Below are 23,643 nucleotides of genomic sequence, written 5' to 3'. Positions count from 1 at the left end.
ATAAAGCATATTTTGTGTAAAAACAATTATATATATTAAATGTATTTTTGCTTTATCAGGTCACTGATGAAGTTATTCATGAAAAAGGAATCTCAAGCAAATGTTAAGCACACATTGTGTGCTTAACTAAAGTAAAATTAGTTTACTTTTATACAGTTTTGTATTCAGTGTTTTTTATTGATCTTATGTAAATTACCACTTTTCTGAGGAACTGAATTTTGGTTTTCAATGGCTTTTTAAGACAGTTTTTTGTAATGTTTTGAAACATAAAAAAATATAAAAAACATCTTAATATATTACTCTAATGCATTTAAAATATGTTCTATTTCTAAATAAAAACATTGTTAGTAATATGAGATGTACACTGTACACTAGATATAGAAATTAAATATTTTGTCTGATTTTGTTCACAATTGACCTAATAAATCTAAAAAAAAAAAAAAAAAATATATATATATATATATATATATATATATATATATATATATATATATATATATATATATATATAAATAAATGAAACGCAATGATGAGGATGATTATGCTGATACCAGCAAGGGGTTGGCTGGGGGGAAAAGGAGGCGTTTCTGTGTTCTCGCGAGAAGACAGACGATGAGGCCGTTAACAACGAGAAGAATCCACATCCTCCCGGACTTGGATGTGAGAAAGACATAGGAGATGGAGACCTTCACCCATCTTTAAACGAATCCGACGTGAGTCATTTTAATACTACATTTATTTGCATGCATGTCCGTATATTGTTTTTTTAAGCGTACCTGCTTTAACGAGTCATGTCAGAGAAATGTCATGATTTAACATGGTTAAAAAACGTAGAATTCCGCTTGAGGTCGTGATACGTAGACTATGTGGGTTTAAATGTATATTATTTAATATTATTTTATTTATATATACGCATATTTGAGTTAGAACAGGGATAAAATAGAGGTTGACGCTATAAAGCGTAATAAATGGGGCGTGTGGGCCTGTTTGAGAGCGATGCGGATGGATGTAGCCCCCCTCCTCCACCCATCCTCAGCCCAGTCTCCATCAGCTCTGTGGGATCAATGCTAACAAGGTTCTGCACGGGACCGTCCAAACACACGCAGAGATAGGCAGTAGTTTATATTGTAGTTCCTTGGTGTACTTTATAGCTTTGCTGGCTTCAACCTGCATTCCTGAGAACAAACAGATTATTGAGTCATTTATGTTCCCATTGCTGTAAAGGACTATATATATGTATGTATATATATATATATATATATTATTTTTATATTATATATTTTTATTTTATTTATTTTATTTCGGTGGATGGGCTTTTAAAAGAAGAAGGCACACTCAGTGATGTGCTGATTATTTCATGCTCCAGTTACATCTGCGTTATGCTCCAGGTATTGGGGATTTTTTTCCCCCCCTACAATCTTTTTCATTTGATGTTGCTGTTCCTTGTGGCAGAGATGCAAACACTATCGACTAAAGATTACTGAGGAAGCTTTCCCATAAGATGACAGTTCTATCTCTAATAAATATTAATGATTAATTATGCAATATTTTAAGGGTAGCTTGTTAGACTGTGTTCTTTTTCAATGTCAGGGCAAAAAATATTAAGAGAGAATGAAAAACTTGTTTAATGAAATGAAATTTCATGTTGAGAATGCCTCATGAGGGAGTCTTCTTGCTGTCAGTGTTTAAGTAGCTGTAAAAAAACAAAAAAAAGGGTCCTGTGGCAGCCATGTGGTGGATAACAAAACCACTCAGAAAGTAGTTCATAATTCATGTTGATTTTGAAAAGGACAGAAAATGAAACATGGTATTAATTTGAAAAAAGAAAAGTCTTAAAAATGATCCAGTACCCGTAAAATATCTAGTATAATCCAAAAGTGGAATTCAGTTTCACTCCCGCTTGTATATGTTTTTCTTCAGGAAGTACAGGGAGCCTGGGTGGATTTGATAAGGATGAAACCTAAGACAGGGAAATCCTGCAGAAAGTCTAAAAGCACTTTATAGCACTTTGAATTGCCTTGTTGCTGAAAATGTGCTATATAAATAAAATTACCTTACCTTACCTTAAAAAAGTTCAAAGGGTGTCAATCCGTTTGTATGCCATGATATGTAAACCCATTTTACTGTCAGAGTTTCAGCAATACAATCCAATGCTTTTGGAAGGCATAGGAGATACGTACAAAGAAAGAATAGAAAATCCCTACCCATGCATAGCAGAGTGGAATAAATAAGACATCATCAGATGTTATTTTCTCTGACAGCATGAGACAAAGTGTTCTCTGGAGATTTACTCTGTTATCTGTAAAGTTGGATTTTAATGAATATGTTATAGTCCACGTCTGCTTCACTTCAATTTAGTATGAAACAAAGACACGTGTAGACACGAAAACTGGTGTTTGGTGAGCCGAGCCTGCTCGTAGAAATGATTCATCGTGTGTCTCCTTTGATGTTGCAGGATCTTGGGAGTCAAGCCAAGATGTGACTTACGGTGCATCATAGACAGGATTCGTCCAGAATTTCCAGCACCAGTTTCTATAGCAACAGAAGTATCTGACAGTTTTAAATAGTCCCATTCCCACGATGCAGTCGTCCTCCCAGACTCCAAAGCCGCGGCGTTTCGACGCCAGCAGGCGGACCGCTAACTCAGCTGGGCCCAAGCTTCGTGGCTCTAGTCTTCAGAAGGAGGATAAAAACATGAACACAATCACCACCCCGTCCCCAAGGCGGGCTGTTAAAGCCCCTGCTGCTTCCTCCAGGAGCAGGACGGCTGCACAGCCACGAGCTCCAATAATCCAGTCCAGACCGAGCTCTCAGAAACAAGGTCCCACTGCTTCCAGATTGGCCAAGCCCAAACTGAAGAGCACTCGGCCATCTGCGGCGACCCGGAACACGCCAGAGGTGGCTGCCCCTCCGCTGCCTCTCCCCTCCGTCCTCCCTCTGGATCCAAACTGCAACGAGCCAAGCCTCCCTTGCCTGTGCTGCGATGGGCGCTCCCCTCAGGACAACAACAGCATGTTCAACCATAACCACAACAACAACAACACCGTCTCCATCAGGCAGCAGCTGCAGCTACCTCCTCCTCCTCCTTCTGTGGTTCAGTTGGCCCACAAGCGTGATGGGACGAAAGCCAAAGAGTCGGTTCCCTCGCATGCGGAGCCCTCTGCCCAATCTGCTGCCAATCTGGGAAACGATGTAAAGAACGCAGATGAAAATGCAGACGTGGACAACAAGAAAACTGTAAATGAAGACGATGAGGAGGAAATGAGCAGCAGAGATACTGCTATCGATGATGATGAGGACAATGAGACAGATAGTGATGATGACGATGATGACACCCTGGTGCCGTCATGCTGTGACTGCCCCCCATCCCTCTTGGAATTCTCACTCTCCTCTTCCACTTCATCATCCTCCACTTCCATCAGCTCCTGCTCTGACCTGGAGTCCGACTGTGCCGATCAGTGCGCTTCCATGTGCTTCTCACAGGACCAGGACCATTTGTCTGCTGCTTTGAACCCCAAAGACCAATTCCCTGAGTTCAAACATTCCTCATCTCTTCCGCTTAACAAAAATCCTTTCTCCCTAACCTCCTGTTCCCCAGTTGCCTCTTGCTCCCCTGATGAGGGATACCCCTCTGCGCTTGACTCCCCTTCTCCTGACTACTTAGGGGTAAAAGGCGACTCTGATCCTAACAAACTAGATTTACTTGACTTCCTAGAGTCTGTAGGGGAGTTTGGGAAAATGGAGCGCTTCAGCCAGGTTATCCAAGTTGCTCGCTGGGATCTGGAAGGGGAGCAACACTGGGATGTACTGAGGGATCGCCTAGATCACCTAGATCGTTTGGAAAAAGTGAACAGGGAAGTGAAGTTGGCTTACATTGCCAGACTTCACGAGAAGGGATTTGATCTGGAGGATCTGGAGGAGCAGGACCTCTCAGATATTATGGATGAAATGGGGAACATCGACATTCCCTGGAAGTTGTATAAAACCCGCGATGGAACAATGGGGGAGTCTCAGGAGTTTTCAGATGCCGGAGTTGATCTCACCGCTCCGTCAGACTGTGAAGATCCCCTTGCTCCAGACTCCCTCACCCCTTCCCCCATTGAGCCGCCACCCAGACCCCCCAAACCTCCTGCCCGTCATGCCAGCGTGAGCTCTGATCTCCACACCTACATCAACATCAGCAGAGAGACCACCTCCATGGCCGTCGCAACCTCCCCCACCTTGTCGACTTTCTCCCCCAACTCCTCTTCGCCCACATTCTCAACATTTCGATGTGAGAAGCCCCTCCCTCCATCTCCGCCATCCATCCCTCCTCTCCCTCTCACCAAACCAGTTCCCTACCTCACCCTCTATACCACTCCTTCCCCACCTCCGTCCATTCCCACTCCAACCCCACCCATCCCTCCACCTCGAAAGCGACACCTTGCCAGGAAGGAGGCCCAGCGCCTCGCTGCTCTTCAAGCTGAACAGGAAAGAACTCCCCTCTCTCTGCCACCACCCACCACACGCCCTCCACCATTGCCTCCTCCACCTGTCATCTCAGTGTCTTGCTCCTTCTCACCCCCCGCCATACCACCACCACCTGCCCTGCCCCCTCCGCCCTCCTTCCACACATTGGACGTGGAGATCCGGAAGCTGCTCATGCTTGCCGGACTGACCCAAGCCGAGCTCCTCAAGCTCAGCCCTGAGCTCAGTGTCTGCGTTGGGGAGCTGGGCGATGAGGAGGAAGCAGATAATCACTTTACATCCAGACCTCTGGAGTCCAGAGAGTTCAGATTACAAGACAGGGAGGCAGAGAAGGAAAACAACACAGGCAAAGTGGGTGGAGATGGAAAAGCATCTGAGGACGGCAATAAGGAGGGGGAAAGCAAAGACAGACAAAGGACCACCTCCTTCACTGAAATTGCAAGAAGAAGAAAGAAGAATACTGCTTTGGTGACAGATCATTACTACAGCACAAGTTTTAATAATCTGCATGAAGCAACAGTAAAGACTTTCTCTTATTCAAATGAGCTACCAGATTCTCCTCCGCCTCCTCCACCTCCTCGTCCTTTGCCTCCCATCCCACCTTCTTTAGCGCCCCTCAAAGTCAGCACTTTGCCTGCTAACTCTGAGCAACCTGAGCGCTTTGATTGGCTTATAGCTTTCACACCCGAATGTGAAGCCCCACCACAGCTCCCAGTACTGGAGAAGAGAAAATCCGCCACTGAAGTCCCAAAGAAGCTCGGTTCATCAGGCTCATCTCCAGGCTCTGGTCCAAAGGTGACTACGTTTAAAGAGCTTCGTTTCCGCAACAAGAGCACCTCCCCTCCCACAAAGGTGATCACCGATCCCGACCCCGACCCCACTGTCATCACCCCCGACCCAGATATACTCTACAACTTGAGGTGGAGGAGGGAGAAGGCTGGTAGTGACGGCAGCCAGTGGGAGTACACTTCACAGGCCCAGGCCCTGTTCATGCAGCCGCCCCCAGCCCTCACCTCCATGGCCGCCCTGAAGGAGATGCTGCAGAGAGCTGACAAGGAGGGTGGACAGCTGGAGTTGTGCCTGTCGCAGAAGATCGGCTGCTCAGTCAGTGACAGCAGCCTGTGGAATGTAGGCCAAGACAGGGAGATGAGGGAAGAGATGAAGGAAAGGAAGCTAGAGAAAGGAAAAGAGGAAGTGGAGGTGAGAGGCCGGGCTGATGGAGGGAGAACTTTTGAATCGAGAACTTCTGGTGAGTACAACTTTCACGAGTCAACAAATAACTAACAAGGCCATTCCAATTTAATACAGTTGAAAACCGTGAAGTGATTTCTCATGTTCACACAGAAAAGTGGTCTTAGTTTTTAATTCACTTCCCGCTGAGCCTCAAAAGCGTTCGCAAAGAACCAATTCGATCTCTAGATACTTTGTGACCAGCTGGCAGTGAAAATGGCAACAAAATGGTTCCAGTTTCTTTACTTCAATCTATTACAAAACAAAACAGTTTTTCAGTTGCAACAAGCCTTGTTGAACAATGTTTTAGCTAAAAACATACTAAGATTTTTTCAGAAGTATTCTTACACTTGTCAGTCTTTCACGTTTTGTTAGGTTGCATCCAGAAAACTTCAGTATGTTTTATTGAGATTGTATGTGATAGACCACCATAAAGCAGTACATTCATAATTTTGGAGATAAAATTACACATTATCCAGATGATGCCACCACCGCCATATTTCATGGTGATGTGCAATGTTAGTTTTCATTCACGCTCAACCTTGCGTCCAATCCAAAAATGTTTGATGAATTAATGATTTGTTTTAAGTATCAGGAAGCACAACATGAAGAGTTAAGGTTTTTTTTCACAATCCTGTCGATGTCTTTATTTATGTGTCCATTACAAACTGTAACTTAAAATCGAGATGATAGGATAATGAAAAGAGGAAAGAGGGGATAAAAAACAGGCGGATAGGCTGCATTCTCATATCCTCAGTCATGCAGAGATTATTTCCTTGGACATTTTCCTCCTTGTTGTCTCGTAATAGAAAAACCAAGATGGATGAAAATGTCGACTCATTAATGGTAATGGTACATTGAGCATGACTCAGAGGGAAAGTAAGGGTGATGTGATGGATGGCTGATAATGAGGGGTACGCAGCGAGAGTTTGGGAGTGAGGGAAGCTCGGGAGTGGAAGATGAACTGCCGTGTAGATAGATGAGGTAATATGAGATAAAAGAGGTGTTTGGAAACGTTCCAGCCAGCCCATCCTCCACTGGTTATCGAAGTGTGATTTCATCACAAACTTATTCAATTATTTATCATCTCTTCATTCTGAGGGTTGGGGGATAATGGGAGAGCACTAAAGTCTACTTTTATTCTTACGTTTTCAGTTTTCTTATTTTCCTAACTGGATTCCTATTCAATCTGGAAAAGTATGGGATTTGATTTTATTATTTCCCTAGTCTGGGAAAGGTAGGAAAAAAGCAAAGAAGAGCAAGGAAAAATACATTCATTTCCTATCTTTATTATCACTACTGTCTAAAAGTGCTCCTTCTTTGCTATGTCCTTTCTTTCTCAATCAATTCATTATTGATTTAGGTACATCAAGGATAACCTTTTCATATTGAGTGATGTTGCTTTTGATAGCTTTCTCTCTCCGATTGAACCTATTAATGTCGATGATTCCTTTTAATGACACTATGATTTAAAAACAGCTTTCTCTATTTTCTCAGATTAAATTTGCAAGTTAGCAAATACTTTTTTGCACATTATAAACTGATGGATTTGATTCCCATCAGTTTATACTGTGTTGGATGGCTGCTTCCCTGTATCCACAGAGTCATCCAGTATGAAAGTTTATTTTAATTCTTTAAGATCTTGGAGTGAGATATCTCTTTGATAGGTGTCCGATTGATGCAGCAGTGTTGATGATTTTTCCTACCGCTCATGAAGAAATTAACAAGTTGTTTTTTCCTGAAATGTATGTATTTAGAGGAAAATGAAACAACTTATGAAAAGACGTGTACACCTTTAAGAGCCAAAGGGGTGGATCTCTGTGTACAGGCCAATTGCTAAGAGTTTTGTTTTGATAATAGGAAGTAGCATATGTTGACTTCAGTACAAAGGGAGCTCAAGTCTAAACAAGGTACGACTTCTCTCTCAGCTCTTTTTTTTAGCCTGGCAGAAAACTGTAGTGCCACTCTGAGGCTCTACAGAGCCGAGGTTAGAGACCAAAGTGTGTTATCTCTGTCTACTGACTCAGCATTCATACGCTGACTGCTGTTACTGCTGGGAAGGACAGGAAGGTAGAAGCAGGGGAGGAAACAAAGGAGAAAACTGACAGAGGGAAGGCGGTCTGGAGATGGCACCGCACTGCAGAGAAGTTTAAAATATTTGGAGTAGTTTATGGAGTCTAAACATTTTCTATCTTCACATGCTTTTCTCAAGCAAGTGATAGAAAGTGAAACTACACTGTGTTTACACCCCATCAACTTTTTTTAGTTTGCATCAAGACAAACAACTTTAATGTATTCATCTGGATTTTTTTTTTTTTTTTTTACATATCTGAAAGATGTGACTCTATGCTTTTTCTAATTTCCTTGTGCTGTGATTGCAGCTGTAAGTCCTCTGTCTCTATCAGCTTCTAGGGGCATTGTTTTGCATATTATTGTGTGCAAAATGGTTCAGGCACAGTCGGATTACTGCTAGCATCTGGGACCAGCATTTTTCAAGTTTTATCCCAGATTCTTAATTGCATTTAGGTCTAGACTTTTACTGAGCTGCTATTATTTCTATACCTCATTTAACAAGACGCACGCCTTCTGAAAAGTTCCACTTTTAACTCATTAGTCCCCATGATATTTTTTTTCCAAAATTACAGCTGGATTTATTCTGAAATGAAATTGCACACATGTATCCCTTTGGGGGTGCTAGATTTTCTTAAGCTAACAAAATCCATATGAGCAATATGGTTAAACAAACAAAACAAAAAAAAACACTTTGTACAATTATTGACTACTTTGTGTTGGTCTATCACATAAAACCCCAGTCAAATGCTGAGGCTTTATAGCATTTATTTATGTAAAATCCCAAATCTAAAGACTTCTGTTCAAAGCTGCCATCTGCTGGTCATAAGATAGAATTCAGGATTAAGTCGCTGCCAGATTTTCTCTCATTTTTGTCTGGACAAACAAAAACACGCAAACGATGCCCTCTCAGCTGTTCTTAACATTTGCTTACCTGCAGTCTGAGCATCACATGTGGGGCAGGTTGAGAGCCACAGGCACACTAGCCCTTATTTAAAGGAAGTGGAATTGATCTTAATAAATCAGCCTCTCTGACTCCTGTGGTCAGTTTTTAAATGTGAGCCAAGTCTAAGTCCAGCGCTGTGTTATTAGACGATGGAGACTGAAATACTGTTAGAAATGTGCATTTTTCTCCTGTTTTACACTAACATTCTCTACATCTCTCTCTTTCTCCTTCCCATTTCTTTGCCACATTATCACTTTGGTTTTTTTTTCTCACCCATCCATCCCACTCGGTTGTATCCATTGTATGTCCATTGCTTGGCTTTATGTCCGCCCTATCCTGACTAATATTTTTCCGCTTAATCCCCTGAACTGAACAGTTTCCTCACCCCCGCTGTCCCTTGCCCGGTCCCCTCAACCCTACTTCCTGCACTCCGCCCTCCCTCCCCTCCACCCAGACCCCCATAACTCGCAGCTCCTCGCAGGTCGGTGGTCCTCCGACAAACAGGCCAGCGAACAGTGGAGTCCTGCTGCTGCAGGCTCAGCTTATATCCGCAGAGACGACTCCAGCTCTCTTGTAGGCTCTGGATTTGATGATTCCCTGGCTGATTTCCGTGCAGACTCTCCTCATTACTACAGAGACATTTTCAGCGAAAACACACATTCAGCTTATAAGTACGTCAGCGATTCCAAAACCAACACGGGGGAGGTTGAGTCGAAGTGTAATTTTGACTCACTCTACGGCAGCGATTCGGAGAAGCGAGGCGACACCCACGCCTCGCTTAGTGGCACCTCCGGACCGCAAGGCTGCACCACTCCATATAAGAACATAGATGTTATGATGAGTTACCCAGACAGCTTCGGTGCTGTGGATTCGCTGTATTCAGAGAGGCGCTGCCGTGCAGACGATAGCATTAAGGCCAGAATGTCCAAAGAGCTTCCTCCCCTCCCCACATGCTACCTGTACCACCCTAAAAACTGCCCGCTCCACCGGGGCGCCCCTCCACGCCTCTCCCCCATCGGCGCTCTCTCCCCTCCCCAGCGCTCTGGAGCTCTCCCGCTCTCTCGCCTCAACTCCCCGCTCTTCCCCCGTTCACACACCCTACCTGCCCTCGTTGCTCCCCTTTACTACCCCAACCTCTACCCTCCCATCCCACCCAGGGCGCCCCCGCTACCCCCTAAACTCTACCAGGGTCCTCTGCAGCCACATGTGGCGAGTAAGAATCTGCATTTCACATTTTTTCAGACTTTTTTTTTTTTTATTATTATTATTTTGCTAGACATTTAACTTGTGCGTATTTCACTCTGGAGTGGGTGTTCCCTTTTTCAGCTTGGAGGGAGTTTTCCAGATTTGAAAGTAGCTGTAACTATAGCTATTTGTGATATCAGAGGGCAGCTCCCTGCAGGTCATCTGATATGTCCTATCTCCATTCTTCTTTCAAATCTGCAAAAAGGACCTTCAGACGGGGAACAGCTGGTCCTGTCACAGCGTGTCTACAGTCACTCTGCTCAGTCTGTCTCTCTTTGTCCTCCCCTGTCTGTGTTGGTCTGTTCTGGATTCTCTCCTTGTTTTTCTTCTGTTTCTGCATGATGTATTAAAATTGACACATGCATCTCAGCCAAAGCACACCCACAGCACAGAAGATCTTTAAATTGCAGGGAAAATGGAATTGATTTTTAAAGTGTTTACTTTGTTCCTTGTTTCCCCCACTTTGATAACAGTTAAACCTTCGTATACAGTGGATTTAAAAAAAAAGTCTATCCACCCTATTTAAAATGCCAGGGTGTTTTTCATTTCAGAACTTTTCTACATTTAATACCTTTTATTTTTTAAAGGTTTTTCAAACTTACTGACTTTTTTAAAAAACAACATTTTAGGACCGGGTAGAGTGGATAAAAAATAAAAATAACAAGTTAGTTACATAGGTTTGCACACTTTCTTCTAACTCTATGTAAACATTTATGCAACCAAATTTCTTAGTTTTATTTTTCCTTTAAAGAGATTACTGTATTTCTATTAAAAATTTTTTTTTTTTAGTCATAAGGGTTACAGGTCAATTTAAAGGTGGAAAATGGTCTGAAAGGAATTATTATAGTCCTATTTTTCATGTCGCAAAACGTTGGCATTTTAATACAGCCATTTTATAAACTTTCTACATCCACTGTATGACTTTGCTTGTATAATAAGTCTTTAAATTATAAGTTTATGTTCTATAAATACCGGTGTGTCCACAGCACCTGTGTTTGCACATTTGTTGTTATATGTCCCGTTATTTTTGTGGTAACTCCAACAGCTGTTTCTTTTTAGCTTCTTGTTTGTTCAGGTTTCCTTACTGTAAGTTTGTAGAATGTTTTAAACCCACTCACAATGCCTCTGACTTCATGGCATATATTTCTTGAAGAAATTTATAGATGAACATTTCTGCTCTGTTTCTGGAACCTCGCAAAATCTAGGGCTTTATTCTTCCTTTGCTAATAATGCTGGGATATATTGAAATTTGGACCTTGAGGGTAAATAGCTTGAAACGTGATGAAAGCTCTTGATTGAGTTAAACTATCAAATCAACTTAAAAAATATGATTGTAACAAGATTTTCTTTTCATCACAGTGAAGACTGTTCGGTTTTTAAAGTTATCGATAACATCTCCACAATTCTACATTTTCTTTGTAACCAGATCTAAAATAAAATGTCTCCAGCATACTCCAGGAAAAAAATATTATTAGGGAAATATTACAGGCTGCTCGTGTCTCACCAAGAAACTTCAACAATAATTCTTGCTCTTCACGGTAATAAATTGTAGCTATGTGTTCAACTCTCTTGCACATATTAATTGGCTCTCCCCCAGGAGAAACACTTACTTTTCCAAGTTGAGGTTATGCTTGGCTGTGCTGGTTGCTGGGAGACCAAAGTAAGTTAGGAGCTTTTCAGGCTTCAATTTAAATGCAACAATGACCTCAATGCAATCAACCAAACATTAAGTTATTAAATAAAGTTATAACATTTGGACTTTAATAGTAGCAGAGAAAATGATGTTTGATGAGAGCAGTTTTTCCAAATTTGCAACAATTTAGCCACGATTATATGGGTGGTGGAAGTTAGCGAAACTATAGATTGGTCTTCAGTAGACTTCATCACATTTACATAAAAATAATTCCTAAAACCTTTTTTAGGGTGAGATTTGTGGCTCTACATGTGATGAACTATCTACTTCAGAGAAAATCACACTTTGCACAGTTTTAAAAATGTAACTCTAAACTGTTGAGACTGACTTATAATATATAGATTAGCTCTTTTGTAAATTACGTTTAGGTTTTTGCTCTTCTTTAATTTAAAACCCAACTCCCTTGCAAAGGATAATGTTTGTAGTTTTGAAAGAATCACAATAATTATTGGGGGCCAGACATTCACACTGGAAATGCTTTGAGTAAAGCTTTAGGAGTTTGCAAGATTTCAGGAATTTGTTTTATGAAATCTATGATATGAATTGGAAGCATTAAGTGAGTCAGTATGATTAATTTCCTGATAAATTTGTGAGCTGAGGTTGATGCATGGGCTTCTGTTTAACTCTCAAGCTGACAAGAAGCCATCATTACGGATTCAGATGTAAAACAACCTCGCTACTGTGGCTCCAACACTCACAGAATGTGCTCACAAAGCTCCATCTGCTTAATTTCACTTAATAACACTCACATGTTAGTTTTGCTTAGAAATTGAAGCTGTAAGTAATCATTTTCTCTGCCGTCGCAAGCCGTCCGCAGCGTCTCGTTTGCCGGCTCCGTACAGAAGATAGACGTTCCCTGGATGGGCGAGGATGTGGAGCATTCAGTGAGGGGTCTCGGCCTTACTTCTCTGTGCATGCAGGAAAAGAAAGGTGTTCATTCTCGCATTTGTATTATGTTTTTTTTTTTTTTCTCTACTGCATATAAACTTATCACCCTGGTCCTATCTTATTGTTTCTTCTCCTCAGCTCTGGTCAGTGGAGTCGGTGCTGCAGTGGAGGCCATCTTGGCTCAGTTCAGTTCTTCTCGGACCATAGTCCAGAAGGTCAGTCCCTAAAGAGCAGATTTAGTTACTTTGTTCTTTTTGAATGTGTGTAAATGTATAGATGTGGGTTTTCAAAGTGAATAAGCAATTTTAAAATGTAATAAAATAGGAGTGTTTTGAGTCATGCCCACAAAAACAAGAATGCGTTACCATACATGGATGAGGACCCTACCCTGCAATGCAGTCTTGAAGCCGGTCTCTCTGTGTGGCTGTAGAAAAATAACTGATTGTTTTAACAAAAACAACCTTCTTTCAGAGGAAACTATTGAATGAATGTGTGGTCACTTAGTACACACACAAAAAGGGTATAAAAACCACTTTCATTACAAAGATTATACAGAGTTCGTGCCTTGGCTAGTACAGACTTCTTGAACAGGGAGTAAAGATCCAGACTATATGGAGATTGTGAGCATTGTTTGTGAGCATAAAGTTTGTGATGTAAGAGAATGTTTATGTCAATTATTATCCGTTGGAGCATTTTTGTTCCTCTGTGTATGGCCTAAATAAAGCTAATGAAGGAGAAAGGGTTTGACCTAAGGTGCTGTTCGACTACTTTGACTTCTCTTCAAACCACAGCATGTGCAACATTAGCTGGGAGAGGCTTTGGAGAGCCAAGCAAACTGCTGTTGTGAGAAAACTAAGGACTTATAAAGTTTGAAAGGGGTGACAGAAAAAGTGTTTTGACTGCTACGTTACTCGAGAGATTATGAAGAAAATGTGAGACTTTCACCATCTCTGCATGATTTCCTAATCTAAAGTTTCCTAATCTAAAGTATTCTGGTGACTTGTTTTAGATAAGATGGAAAGCTCACTAAATCACATTTGTTGAATTTCATCAGCAAATATTTCCTTCAAACACTTGTCCATGAATTGCATATTTCACTCCTTTTCCTCTTGAGCATTTCTTTCCAGACACGTCTTTTTCAATTGCTGCAAACCTTTTAACTTATCCAATTCCATTTCCCTCTCCTCCATGTTCACCCCAGGCTTTATCAGGAGACAGCGCCATAAATCCATCTCTTGGCCGTCTGGTGCTGCAGTGCCTCTGCCCCGCCCTGCACAATTTGCTGACCGACGGCTTGAAGCCTCACCAGAGTGATCTGATCGCAGGCCGAAGGCCAAACTCGGCCTGGAGCCTGGTGCAGGCCACAACGAGGACAGGTAGCATCCAAAACCTCAAATGCTTGGACGGTGTCTGGCAGCTGTCCTGGAGTTTCCCCCTCCCCACCTCCTGTTGATGATGATAAACTTCAATTTTATATTTCTCCCTCATCTCTGTTGATTTTTATTTTTTTTTTACTGTTGAAAACGCTGAACAGAGGAAACCAGCTGGATGCAGATATTGATCGTTGTATTAGTGCCAAGCTTCACAGCAGTATTTCAATCACCCGTCTTCCTCTTTTTCCCTCTCATGCTCTCTCACTCAACCATTTCTGCAAGGTCCCAAAACTCAAGCCTTATTTAACCTACAAATCCGGGTTGGCGAGCTGCCGCAGCTGAGGCACAGCAAGCAGAGGTTCAATGCATTCCTCCTTGGTCTGCTAAAGTAAGGAATACCTCTTCTTACCTAACCCTGTGTAAGAGTTTGACATTCTGTCCTCTGGAAATGTTCTTATCACAACTGCTTATATCATTCTCCTTTCCCTGATTTTTCTCTTAAAGCATCAAGCTTCTAGATTTCTGGCTGTCTCATCTTCAGTCTTGCGGCGGTAAGTTTCTAAACCCTTAACAGATCTGGCTGTTGCTACGCTGCCTTGCAAAAGTATTCATATCCCCAGAGATTTATGACATCTTGAGCTTCAACTAATAAAACATATTTTAGTGGAATTTTGTGTAATAAACCAGCAAAAAAGTAGCAAATACATTTTTTTAAATGCAATTTGCATTCAGTCCTCTTTACTCTGACATAAGATGTCTTTTACAGAACCTTTCACCACTGATTTTTTTTTTTTTTTTCAAAATTCTCCTTTTGCAAGCAAGCCACTTCTAAAACCCTGATTTTTCTCAACCTCAGATGTGCTGGAGGCATATTACCACCCTACTTCCTTTATGCGTCTGTCACTGACCACCTGCTGGCCTCTTTTTGAGGAGCTGCTCCTCGTGCTGCAGCCCCTCAGCCTGCTCACCTTTAACCTCGACCTGCTCTTCCAGCACCATCACCTGGAGGCGGATTCTCACCGGCTTGAGATGCCCAGATCTCCCCACCAGGAGGCCGGGCTCCAGACTTCCCCGCAGGGCCAACAGAAATCCCCAGCTGGCAGATACATGGAGAGCCTCTCGGAAGTGGACTTTGGAAGCCCAGAACGTTCACCAAATACTTCACTGATTTTAAACAATGGCGGATCAGGGTCATCAACAAGTACAGATTCTGAACCTGTGAAGGCTTCGCCTAGTTTTGGGCAAACAACTCCACAGCTGCTGTGGGTGCAGGAAAAGGAAATCGAAACTTTACCTCTTTCTAATTTAGATGAAGATAGTTTTACCCAGCAAGCAGGACAGGTCAGTGTTTTATCATCCAACGCTTACAACCACTTGTGGTGTTGTACAGCTCTGCCAAGTGGACTTTTATTTTTCTTTTTTACGGTACCTCTAGGTGATCCAGCAGAGCTGGGGAGCTGTGATACGCTGGGGAGGTCGGCTGAGCCAGAACCTGGCCGACTTTAGCCTGTCTGCCGTGAAAAAGGAGACGAACACCAACAGTCCTGGTTTCCAGGACCAGACGGGAAGTGACTATTCCCCCGTCAACGGCGCTCAGGTTCCCTGGAGTCTGGGCCGACTTTTCGGAGCCTCCAAAAGCCCTACGGGTCACACACCACCAACCAGGTGAGCCGCTGTCTTCACTGAGTACATCAGCACAGAAAAGGACCTTCTTAGGATGGAAGAATATAAACTAAGCTTTTGCCCAGTACGTAGACGGGCTAAATATTTTTGAACACTTTTTGGGTATTAAAGAAAGAACACAATTTTCCATGTCACTGAGGACAACAGCCTTAGATAATCTGCATGTAGCAATCAAGTGAAATTGAACTTTTATCGTTTTCTGCCCACAAAATTGAACTATGTGTCTGATTCCTCCCATCCACAGGCGTCCCTCTCAGTGGTTAGCTCCCGGTGTCACGGCTCTGACCCGGATGGTGAGCAGCAGTTCCACCCCAACGCTACAAGGAACCACTGAACTTCAGGAAGGAAGAGACGTGGAATCAGAGAAAAAGACGGACGCCACAGAAATGAAAGAAAAACCCAGACAATTCAGGTAGAGTACAGAAACTCTGCAGATTCGCACTAGAGCCGCCTTTTCAGCTTGAGCTGCTAGAGATGCAGTTGTTATTTACTCGTTAATTTTCCATTGAATTTGAAAGATGCGTTTTGATATATTTTAGAACCTTTAAAAACGACTCAAATTGAATGAAATATCTAGTTGGTAAAAACATTTTTAACCCTAGACTATGAAAAACTCATGATGATACCACAATCTCAAGTTAATGCCTCAATCACACCAGCTTATTACATAATAAAACTGAGTGTGATATATTATCCTAAGGCTTTTTATGGTAAAGGAGGATATGAAAACATTTCTACAAAATGTTAACAAATATTAATTACCGCCAGTGTGATTATCCACAGTGAAATGAGTCGTGTAGGGATATTGACTAAAGAGCCACTAAGAGAGGAAGAAGAAATATATAAAGCCAGATTACAGTTTTTTTCTTAATGACTGTCCTTAGAGGAAAAATGGAGAACCTTGTAAGGCTGTGAACACCTTCATCACCATCATGATGTGAGGAAGCTTGGCTGAAGGAGAGGATTAAGGATTACAAACCTAATAGGAATGGGCCAGAATTCAAGCAAACTATGTTGGGAAGCTTATTGGGCAGAACAAACAAACAAACAAACAAAAAACATGCTTTTTTTTTTGCCCAATACCAAATACTCAGGAAATGTTTGCAAACTTTGAGTTTAAAGAAAGCTCACAAGAATAAAAAAAAAAAAAAATGTCTGACAGTTTAAATTTTGTTTATTTGATATCAAAGAAAAATCAAAATAGGCTAAAACTTATGTTAACATATTGGAGGTTTATACAAACCAGAGTACCACAATAAAAAATAAATAAAATAAAAAACCCTGATTGGTGGATATTTAAATAACATGTTTTGCCATTATGTACATGAAATAAAAACGTCAGATTTAGACAATCAGTTATACAAGAGGATGGACTAGGCATGGGAAAAAAATAAAGACAACTTAGTCTGAGGTAATCCAAGGCTTGTCTCAGCTCTCTTTAACCCTCCAGGAACCCTGGTGGGTGTAGCAGAGATCAGAATAGCTGCTGTTATCATTTCTCTCGTTGAAGGACGTTCACCGACTGATGACTCATCACTCTGACCGGTCCTGGTCGTGACTCATCCGGTCCTGCTTCATATGCCGACGGCATACCGTTCTCGTGGCTGTAACCGCTCTTGTGCTACAGGTCCGTTCGAATGCTGTGCGACCACGCCGGAACCGGCGCCGAGCTCAGCTTCTGCAAAGGCGAAGAGCTGGTGGTGCTGGGAGGCGTCGATCAGGACTGGATTCGATGTCGTCAGGGAGACAAGGAGGGGCTGGTACCTATTGGCTACACCTCGCTCATCATGTGACGTCGGCGCTGTAACCTCTGCACTAAAATCCATATTATATTAAATAAATATATATAAAAATATATACATATTAAAGATATTTTAAGTGAGTCTGGAGGGTTTATGGGAAGGTCGCACTACTCTGAAAGGGATATTTTACGTGGGTTTGAGTTGAGAGCGTGACGCCATCTGCTCCGCTCTGCTTTCATCTCGAGTATTCTCCAGTCCTCTCCTGTTGTGAACATATGGGGCTTTTTTTCCCATTAAAGCTCATCCTGTTTGGTAGCTAATGAGTTTAAGTAGCAGGAACACAGCAGATGGCGTGAAGTAATGACTCAACTCAAATTCAAACCATTATAATATTTAAGTGAAGTGTCCCTTTTAATGCTTTTCTTCCATTCCTGCACTCCACGTCAGCTGCTGATCTGAAACCCGACGGCGGGGGGAGACCCTGTCCAGTTAACGTGTTAAAGTCGACATCTTTTAACTGCTTCAGCGCTGCAGCCGGTGGGTCATTGAGTGAAGAAAGGATGCTAGAGTACTGCGCCGCAGCTCCTGTTTGCATACTGCGTGTCAATGTGGTGAATTGTAGCTGTGTAGGTCCGTGTTCCCTTAACAACCTCTCTCATCTCTGGCCCGGTTTGTGTGTGTTTCTGCGATTCTAGTAGACTGTATAATTATATATATATATATATATATATATATATATATATATAAATTATAATAAATCCATGTGTATAACTATATTAACTGAGGGGAATTTTACCAAGGCAGATAGATTACCAAGAGGGGGAAAAAATAAGTGAAACAGTAAAGACTGTGACATTATTGTGAGTTTGACTGATGGGAATGGATTGATCCATCTTTAGACGTGCAACTCGCCTCATGCATTAAGTAGATATCCTGCAAAGTAAATTCTATGTTTTAATTATAAGATCCAGCATCTTCCTTTATGCGTGCTTTTTGTGTTGCAAATTTTTCGCCATACATTAAGGTGCAAAAGATTGTTTTCAAAGCACTACATCTTTAAATTTTGCTTCAGCTGAGCCAGACTTTATTGTAATCTCTTAGAGTTTTCTTGGTCGGTTTTTCTCTGGGTTTTCGAGGTTTTTTATTTTTATTTTTTTTTAGGTGATCTTTGAATTTTGCATGCTTTTTCACTCAATATCTGTCCACCATTTCAACTGATAATTCCTTCTTTTTTTTTTCTTTTTCTTTTTTTTTGTCAAAGCACTTTCAGTACAGTGCCTTGCAAAAAAAGACAATGTTTTGGAGACCTAAACGTGATCCTGGGTTCTACGGTTGAGATTTTTGCAAATTCTTTTTGGCAAAATCACTCAAGCTCAAACTTTTTCGACGGATTTAGACTGTAATTGTCCATTTTCAAGTCTTGCGACAGATTCTCAATTGAATCTTGGTCTGGGCTTTGACTGGGCCATCATAGCATAAATGTTTTTCGCTCCAGACAGGTTTTCCTCCAGCTATTTTCCCATCAACACAGAAAAGCATTACCACAGCATGATGCTGCCACTGCTGCGCGTCAGTGTTGGAGTGGTGTATTCAGAATGATGCGCAGTACCACAAATTGTGTTTTGCATGTAGGTTAAAAAGTAAAATTTGGTCTCTTCCAAATGCCGTATATACACACATTTTTCAGTTAGATTCTGTAGTCAGCTACAAGGTTGGGACAGAAAAATTTGCAAGAAACAAAAAAAGCAGCCAAGGTCCAAAGAAAACTTCTGAAAGTCTGAAGAACTACTAATAAGGACAACTTTTTAAAAAAAATTACAGGAAAGTCTGGCTCCTTGGAAGGCAAGCGTAAAGGAAACAAGGGATGACTCGAGGCTTTTGCAGTACTGTAATTTTCTGAAAAATGATTACGTATAGCTCATAAAGTTTAACACTGAATGCATTTTAGTATAAGCATGAATGCTTTGAATGAATGACACATTGGTATAACCCTCCCAGTGGTGAAATATGAGACAAAGCAATCTGTAGCTCATCTTGTGGTTTGAGAAACAACCTCACAAAAACATCTTCAGCTCTTGTGTAACACTATCTGAAATAAAATATGAATGCAGCGAGAGGGGGGAAAATTAAAATTCTTGAAGTGATGTAAAATGCTGCAGTAAAGCTTTTAGGTTTGGTGGCTGGTCCTCAGCTTTCGTATTTATCTTCCTGCCAGGTCTCCTGATCATAATCATTGATATTGATGATAGTGGTGATGGTGGAAGTGGTTCGTTTGTACTGACGCCACTCGTACGAAACCCGTTGCTTTGCGTCATATTTATATATTTATTCGTTTATCTCTGGATTCTAGATGTATCGACGACTATGCATATGCTTAAACGTTGAGCCGTTTTGTTTCGAAGTCATCGTTTTTAGTTTTGTGCGCAACTGAGGCATTGCGAGATGTCTTAAACTCTAAAGGTACGAGACGAGAAGAGACTCGAAGACGTCTGGATTTGGTTCTGTAGGAAGGTTTCTTCACCACTGACAAATCAGGGAGAGCTCGATTCCTCAAAACGTCCTTGTAGTTCCCGTGTACGCCAGTGCCATGTAGCATGACATTACTGGCGCTACAGCAAAAGTCCAGTAGCAGTAAATGACACCACTACATGCTCTTACTGTAAATAATTACCATAATAAAACACCATCAAATGGATAGTTATAAGAAATCTTCAGATTGAATATTATTGGACAAAAAAAGTTCATTTAGATTTTTTTATGTGAAAGCCGATAATTTATTGGATGTACTATTTATTGATTCCAAGGTGTATGAAAAGGAACAGCTCTCTATCTGTCTGGGTTCTGAAAGCGTGAGGGTGTGAACATGATGGTGGTGTGTGTGTGTGTGTGTGCGTGTGCATATGGAAGTGAAAGTAGAGATGATGTGAGCACTTTCATGTGTCAGCACGTCCTGCTGTTTTGCTGTGTGTGTGTAACAGAAAGCCTCCTTCTCCTCCTCCTTTTTTTCTCTCTCTCTCTCTGGTGTAACGTAGCCTGTAGACATTTCCAAGTCCCACTGTTGCATATAGTTGTGTGCCCCTCTGGTGTCGGTCAGTTGTCCACCTCCTGCATGTGCTTGTTTGTAAATACACTCAATAAAAATCATCTGGTCAAACCAAAACTGTCCAGCTGTTTGATTCGCACGTCATACACAATACCTCACGTGGAAATCCTTCTTTGATACTAAAGGTTTTTATCCTGGAAGGATAGTTGAAATAGTTCAGATCAAAGCTAACAGTATTTAAACAAACTTTATTTATTTTTTTTTTACCACATATCTTTATTGAATATCAAGCAGATAAAACTGATGACCTCTGCCTCACTTATCATGCAACCCTTCAATGTGTAATTTCTTCCAACTTCAGAAAGAAAAGAAAAAAAACAGTTTTCCTGAACCAGCTTGAAACAGAAGGAGGATTTGGGAGATTCTACTTTGGGATAAATTGTCGTCTGGCCAGCAGAGATGTAAAGGCAACAATCTCCCTCTGGGTGGATCTGAGTGGAGTTGACTCAGCAGGGGTCCCAGAAGTAGCAGCCATGGAGCAGGACACTAAATATAATCCCATTATGGGGAATTCTGCCTTAAAATAACCAGCCTAAAAATCATGAGGCTGTAGCTCTGGATTTTCTAAAAAAATTTTGCAAAAAGAAATGCATATTTAAAATTTTGGTAACACTTTATTTGAAGGGGGCTGAATAAGACTGTCATGACACTGTCATAAACATGACATAACACCTGCTTGTCATAAAGCGTCATTCTGTAAATTATGACACTTTTAATACAAAGTTGACATTATTCAAAATGTCTTTGTTATGACAACTTGACATTAACCAAGAAATCATTACTATTTAAACCTTTAATAACATAAAGTTACCTAATTTTTAAAGTGCAATCAGTAATACTTTTATAACAAATTTATATTAGCAATGATTTCTTGGTTAATGTCAAGTTGTCATAACAAAGACATTTTGAATAATGTCAACTTTGTATTAAAAGTGTCATAATTTACCGAATGACGCTTTATGACAACAGTCATAAATATTCATGAAGACTTATTGATGTTCATGACAGGTGTTATGTCATGTTTATGACAGTGTCATGACAGTCTTATTCAACCCCCTTCAAATAAAGTATTACCAAAATTTCATTCTGCCACATTTTATTTTTTCCCATAGACTTATTTCTGAGTCTTTCTGAAATATAAGCATGAAGCAATGTACTACTCCTCAGTCTGTGAGAGAACCTGTGCAACAAATGGTTCAAAAATATTGATGTAAAACTGCAAAGATTTCTGAAATTGTATCAGCCAAGTTGTATTGGCTGATACCATTTCTGAAATGATATCAGCTCAGGTTTATTTGAAGTGTGGTTCCGTTGGATTCATGAGCTGTCAATATCTTACCTGAAGTTAACTCTGACAGTATTGACAGTCTGGACTCAAAAGCTCTTAAAGCCAAACATTAGTTTTAATACATTTTTTAAACTGTCCTGATGTTTGCATTGGATGCTTATTGACTCAGAAGTCTATGACCTCATACTAATCTCATCCTGCACAGGTGGCACCCAGTCAAATTCACGCTGGAACTCACTAAGCTCCTGACAGAAAATTATTCTTTCACAAATGGCATTGTAAGCAGACTGCATCCCTAGGTTCTGGATTTATTACACCTGTACCCACTAACATTATTTGAACATATAAATTCAATAATTTGGGCAAATCGTTTTGGTAGAATCGGGCGTCTGTAAGCATATTTTAGTCATTTGTGGCACTAAATGACTGATGGGCCTGGTGAGCGGTTATCAGGCGAGAGGTGATATACGCCCTGATCAGGTCACCAGTCGATCAAAAGACAGTCACACACACACACACTCAGCCCTAAAGGTAGTTTTTTTTTATTTTTTATAGAGTATTCAGTGAACTTAACAGTCATGTTTTTTGACTGTAGGAGGAAGCCAGAGTATCTGGAGGGAACCCATGCATGCACACGGGAAGAACATCCAAGAAAAACCTCAGCCCAGGTTTCGACCTTCTAGCTGCTAGGCAACAGTGCCACCAACTGCTTTACTGTGCAGTTGGTGGCACTGCACAGTAAAGCAGTTACTGTATATTTAACTGATATTAATTTTCAGTTAAAATTAATATCCTTTTTTAAAAAAAAAATAAAAAATTCTTAGTTTCAACATGTAATAAACAGGTTTGTTTAAAACAAGATTGTACCAGACATTCTGCAAACATACACATTCTAGTCAATAAAAATTCAAAATCCTATCCACTATTGTAATCCCTTTTTTTTTCCTTTTGTTTTGTTTTTGGAGAGTTTAAATGACCTAACTCTGCCCCAGCCATCTTTAAAGGCTAGAAAGAGGAGAGCACAGGAGCACCTCCATGCGCTACACCCTTCCACCATCTTGTTATTGTGCTGCTTTGACAGCCCTGTTGTCCACTGTGGGTCATTACAGAGGACAACAGACTGTGAGATGTACAATCTTACACCACTAGATAGGACTGTAAACTCATACTGATTAGCATCACTGCGGTACTTCCACTTAAAAACACAAACACAGCAGGAAGGAGGGCCTTGAGGCTGAAGCAAGACGAGTTCACAGGGTTTAGTACCAGGAGACATAAAATGCTTTTATTATTATGGATATAGAGGCAAAATGTTTGAGCTGACATTCTATGGCAATGAGTTATCACTTTTTTTTTGTTTTGTTTTGCTTATCAGATGCACACCGTCAGAGGCAACAGGCAAAGGTTACATGTCATGCAAACTAGATAAATAACTCATTATGTGTACCTTTGCTATAAAGTTAATCATCCACTGGCAATAATGTAGTGCCTTTAGGTAAAAAAAAGTAAAGAGGGAGAAAAATATACATACAGTATGTAAACAGTCAAAGAAATTGCACTTTTTTGGCTTGCTATAAGAAGCCACACTACTGAAAGAGAGCACTGGAGAACAAACAAAAAAAACCAGTTTACTGTCACAGATTGTCTGACCAAAGTACGCTCAGCTAAAAACGGAGGCAAAATATGTAACTCTACAAAAAGAAGAGAGAGTAAAAATAATATACAACCATGTCAGTTCTAAGGATATACTGGTCAGCTGCTTATACTGTTAAAAATGCCTCGGCAAAATGAAAGATCTGACTGGTAGCGTTTATGCGTTATGCTAAATTTACACTCTACTGCGGCCGAAAGGAAAACCGATCTACGTACTGTACATTCACATAAAACTGAAAGGCTTGTTAATCCAATGATCCTA

At 41.0% G+C, this 23,643-nt stretch overlaps 1 protein-coding gene across 3 annotated transcripts; it reads left to right on the top strand.

Moving 5' to 3' along the window:
- Positions 1-606: 606 nt before the first annotated feature.
- On the top strand, positions 607-19,459 carry LOC106938023 (uncharacterized). 3 transcript variants are annotated; one of them, XM_015019845.1, is made up of 12 exons: positions 607-713; positions 2,456-5,716; positions 9,090-9,926; positions 12,459-12,581; positions 12,678-12,754; positions 13,741-13,915; positions 14,195-14,300; positions 14,417-14,463; positions 14,769-15,253; positions 15,348-15,577; positions 15,840-16,007; positions 17,223-19,459. In XM_015019845.1, exons 2-12 carry the CDS (start codon positions 2,581-2,583, stop codon positions 17,386-17,388), a joined length of 5,550 nt encoding a protein of 1,849 aa, XP_014875331.1. In that variant the 5' UTR covers positions 607-713; positions 2,456-2,580; the 3' UTR covers positions 17,389-19,459. The 3 variants fall into 3 exon arrangements, with proteins under 3 accessions (XP_014875331.1, XP_014875333.1, XP_014875332.1); XM_015019846.1 differs by lacking the exon at positions 607-713 and adding an exon at positions 2,074-2,091; XM_015019847.1 differs by lacking the exon at positions 9,090-9,926.
- Positions 19,460-23,643: the final 4,184 nt, after the last annotated feature.

This window comes from Poecilia latipinna, unplaced genomic scaffold (assembly GCF_001443285.1).
Source record: "Poecilia latipinna isolate Pla-1442-1.1 unplaced genomic scaffold, P_latipinna-1.0 Scaffold2489, whole genome shotgun sequence".
Classification (NCBI taxonomy): Eukaryota; Metazoa; Chordata; class Actinopteri; order Cyprinodontiformes; family Poeciliidae; genus Poecilia; species Poecilia latipinna.
Note: the sequence above shows the minus strand (reverse complement) of the source record. Positions and strands in the feature narration are given on the sequence as shown.